This window comes from Austrofundulus limnaeus, unplaced genomic scaffold (genome assembly GCF_001266775.1).
Source record: "Austrofundulus limnaeus strain Quisiro unplaced genomic scaffold, Austrofundulus_limnaeus-1.0 Scaffold413, whole genome shotgun sequence".
NCBI lineage: Eukaryota > Metazoa > Chordata > Actinopteri > Cyprinodontiformes > Rivulidae > Austrofundulus > Austrofundulus limnaeus.
The window spans coordinates 424,245-428,836 of NW_013952815.1; the positions used below are offsets into that span (position 1 = coordinate 424,245).

Genomic DNA, 4,592 nt, shown 5'->3' on the forward strand with positions numbered 1-4,592 from the left:
GGACCAGGGAGGATGATTCAACCACTGAACCACTAGATGTCGCTGAAAACAACAAATCCTACACACTGTGCCTTTAAAGCAAAGGAAAACAGAAAACAGAAGGTGCTACAAGCTATAAAATATAAAAAGTTTGTATTTTTCATGTTTTACCTAAACAAGCTTTATCTGAAACACATTTAACTCTTTAAGAATTTGACCCAAGACTTTTGCACAGTCTTGTATATATATTTAAACTTTCTGGCTTTTAATATATTTTACATGTCCATCAAGAAGAAATAAATAAATAAGAATTAAATAAATAAATTTCTTCAAACTGATGGTGTTCCACAGCTGGTTTTGTTCGTCTGCAGCTACTTACTCTGATGAAACCTCGCTGCTGATTGGTCGTCACTCTCCTTGCTGTTGAATAACGGTGGGGTGAACAGAGGGGCGGTCACCGGGGTGGAGTTTGAAGCCGAGCTGATGTGGGTGCTGGTGTTCACCGCCGTGGAAGAGGCGGCCGACGGGTAGAACTGGACGTCAATGGCGACCGTGGTGGGGCCCAGAGAGAGGTGGTGGGAGAGCTGCAGTGGGGGGTTACCGTGCGAGATGCTGAGGCTGTGGTGGACGGGGGCGGCGGCGGGTGACTCGGCGCTCTGGAAGGTCAGAGAGGAGTGAAGCGTGTCGTCACGCCTGGGCGGTGGGGACAMGGAAGGCGAGGGTAAAGGTGACGGAGGCGGCAGGGCATCCTGGCTGTGGTTTTCTCCTGGGCTGCTGGTCCAGTCCTCYGCACACTGCAGCTGGACGCTGGGCTGAGACAAGCTGCACGTCTTATCGTCTTCCAGGGATGGATCGATCTGAAATAAGACACAACGTGTAATATCTAAACTTACAATGAGTGCACTGAAAAAAAGGATTTTTGGGTGTAGTAACATTTATTTAATTATTCTTTTAAATTTTACAAAAAATATCTAAATCTCTAAACTACTAATTTACTAAATAAACAATACACATTATATTGTATATCAATATTACTGTACAAAAAAGTAGGATTCATGTTTGTTGTTGTTAAATCATTTTAGGGAATTAGTTAACTTTGTTCTTTCAGCAATTAGTCTGTTGTGTTACTCTAATTTGTGTGTTCATTATTTGTTAACTTGTGTTAAACCGTTCAGCAGAAGTAATCATTAGTGAGAGTGGTAGGCCTAGTCATTAATAAGACCTGTGAGTTTCACTTTGTTTGWGTTGTTCATGAAGAAGAACCCAATAAAGGTCCTTCAAAACTGCCACCTGGTGGTGAAGTCTTGAACTACAACAAGAGCTACACCTCTGTAGCTGTGAGGTGTCATGCAACAATATTGTGCTTGATGCATGTGCACTGTTATAAAGAACTTGCACGATTTACTAGAAAAAAATCCTCGTAACACTTTGCACTGTTTAAGTAAATATAAATGCTACAAATTCAAGTAATATTTATTCATCATTGTCTAGTAAACCTTATTAAGAATATAGTTAAAAGTTTGTGAATAAATCAGGTAAATTTTACGTAATTTGATCAAGTATATGTTACAAGATTTAATTGAGCAAATTAAGTAAAATTTGCCTGATTTATTCACAAATCTTRAYCTATATTCTTAATAAKTTTTACTAGATAATGATGAGAGTAAATATTACATGAATTTGTAGCATTTAAATTTACTTAACAAATGTTGGTGCAAATCGTTTACAGGATTTTCTCTAGTAAATCTAACAAGTTATTTTTACAGTGCTTTTCTGTGATTTCAGACCTCCGTGTCAATGATGGGCTCGGGGTACGTCTCCACGGTGATTGAATGGTGCTTCGTGGCCGGTTGTGGGACTTCTTGATCCTCKATGACAGTGGGCTCCATCTGCACCGTGACCAGGCTCGGTCCTGGTGGTCGGGCCCGGGTGTCTGATGTGTTGGGGCTCTGCTCAACCACTGCGACGCAGTCGTCATCCTCAAAAGCTCTGCGCGAAACACAGCACACCTTGGATTTTAGATGCAAAGGTAGTTTAGCATGTTCCTGTGCTTTGTTGAGCTGTCTGCACCTGTTGTCGTAGGTTCGTCCTGCAGCTCGACGATCAGCAGGTCTCACTGGGAGACCAAAGTTTCTCTGAGCTGGGAAGGAAATTAAGAAATTGAAGATACTTTTTCTTAGACTAAAAGAGAAGTTAATCATGTAGATGTAAAGAACTGATTATAWGTCACCACAGTTAATCAGTCATAGAAAAACAACCAAAAAAGGCCACTAAAGAAGTTAGTTTTTCAGARTGAGCMAAAACTTGGTGTGAAAGTTACAAAGTAGTATCAGATTGCACCAGGGGCGGTTCTAGGGGRGGGGCCACAGGGGCATTGGCCCCTGCTGAAATTTGATTGGCCCCCTGAAGTGCCCCTGTCCTGTCACTCATCTGTGTTTTGCCCAAGAGTCATGATGCTGGGTGRAGTTCTATGTCTAAACACTAGAGGTGCTAATGAGCCAAGTAGAAAAGTCCAGCATGAATCAAGCTGACAGAAGTATTTTTCTTTTCTAAAAATCTGAAAAATCCTGTAGAAAAAGTATTTTAACTCACAAATGTTGGCTGGATTAACTCAAATGTTGTGTAATTGAGAGTATTTTATCTATGTACTGTAAAATGCATGTAAAATTGGTAAGGATAATTTACAGTGCAAGCTGTTTTAAAATTACAATACAAGTGTTTAAATGTGTGACTGGTACAATATATACACCATACCAAAACCAGTGATTTGTGTGCAAGGACGCTGAATAAATACTTGGCCCCTCTATGAATATTGTGGCCCCTTGATGGCCCAGTACTCAGAAAAATCATAGATCCGCCACTGGATTGCACAAGATCTTAAGACATTTCACCAAAAATGCTCAAAATCCATCATCAAACTCAGTTGTTTTCAGCGTTCAGCCTGAATAAAAACATCCCTTTTTTACAGTCTTGAAGATAATTTTTTTTGGCCAACAAGTTTCCGACCTGCTCGACCCGAGGGCGCAGGTTCATTCTTCTGCACCACCGAGTAGAAGGTCACAGTGATGAAGATGAAGGCTAACGAGACCCCCACCCCCACCACYATGGGGACGTCGTGTTTCTCCAGCACTGGCAGCCACGATGGAGACTGCTGAGTCGCTCTGGAACGAGAAGCAGATCTTGATGCGGCGTAAACTCTACTGGAGAAACAGAAATATCGCTTTTTTTCATTTCACCTACTTGGGATCATCGCTGGTCATGGGGGACTGAGAGGTATTCTTCCTCTGCTTGTCTCTGTTGTTGTGCAGTTGGGTCGTGTTTTGCTGATTGGACCAGCTGACCTCAGGGCCCAGAACTGATGAGTCGTGATTGTGAGGACTGGTGGTTGAGAACAAAGCAGCTGTAGAAGGTTGGAGCGTCGGAGMCTCGCTGACTGAAGGAGGTGGAGGTTGTGTTGGAGGAGGAAGTGTTGAAAGCTCCAGATGAAACTTCGGGGAAAAACTCAGCGTGAAAGGCTGCAGAGGACGAGTTTGTTTCATTTGAGGCATCTGAGTGAAAGTCTTTTGGTAAGAAATTGGGCTTTTTGTGTGCTGGAGAGAGTTAGGTTTTGACTGAGTGACTGAAAGTCTGGTTTTAGCAGGACCTTGTGTTGGAGTTGGGGTAAAAGCCTTTAGGAATCCAGAATCTGAAGACTCTGAAGAAGATCGAAACTTGAACATGTTTGTGATTTGACCTTTTTCAGATTCAGAATCAGACTCTAGAAGTGATTCTTCACTGATCTGATGATGAATCGGTGCGATTGATGGTGTCAGTGTCTGACTATCCATGCAGAAATAATCAAGAGTTGCAGCTAAAGCTTCACTGCTCTCTGAAGCTGAGTTGTGACTTACAGATGGTTGACTGTTTGAAGTAAAGAGTTGATTTCTTGTCAGTGGCAGCTGGTGGAGATCTACTGAGTGGAACTTTGGATGGGGAGGAGGTGGAAGCATGGGAGGCTGCATCTGTGTGACAAACGTCTGAGTCGGACTGATGGTTGGATGAAAAACATCAAGAGGACTTGTTGGCATTTTTAGACCTGCGACAACTTCCTTTGGAGATATAGTTGTGCCGTTGCAGCTGAAACCTGAAAGATTTATAAAAARACAGTTAAAGWGCCTGTGACATGCAAAACATCTTTATATTTAAGAAACCTGGCTAATATGCACGGTTTTACCCATTATGTTACATAATTAGCACATTTTCTTTTGAAATTGGCTCAGACAAAGTGAAACAGGAAGTGACATCAAAGGGAACTCTTCGAGAAAGAAAACTCCCTGGTTTTTGTTTATTGAAACAATATTATTTGAACACTGATTCTTTCTCATCTCTTTATAATAGTAATCAAAATAATCTAAAGAAACATCAGATTCTTTTCTACAGTCTGTGTTGTTGGCCTTTGTATTGCTTTGTTCACATTCAGGCATTCCCCTTTGACATCACTTCCTGTTTCTTCACATGCAACTATCTCAACTGTTCATCTGAGCTGCATGAAATCTTTTTTACAATATGTTATAAATCTTATCTTTCCAAAAATACATTCATATTAATTACAAAAGATTTGACATCACAAGCAC

General features: G+C 41.3%; 1 protein-coding gene across 1 annotated transcript in view; it reads right to left on the minus strand.

Annotated features, from left to right (window-relative positions):
* Window positions 1-92: 92 nt before the first annotated feature.
* LOC106528949 (hemicentin-2) overlaps window positions 93-4,592 on the minus strand; it is a gene marked incomplete at its 5' end in the record, with an annotated part of 14,167 nt that continues 9,667 nt past the window's right edge. The window contains 6 exon segments of the mRNA XM_014024240.1: window positions 93-836; window positions 1,767-1,968; window positions 2,050-2,119; window positions 2,986-3,140; window positions 3,220-3,494; window positions 3,870-4,102. Coding sequence (XP_013879694.1) covers window positions 351-836; window positions 1,767-1,968; window positions 2,050-2,119; window positions 2,986-3,140; window positions 3,220-3,494; window positions 3,870-4,102 — 1,421 coding nt within the window.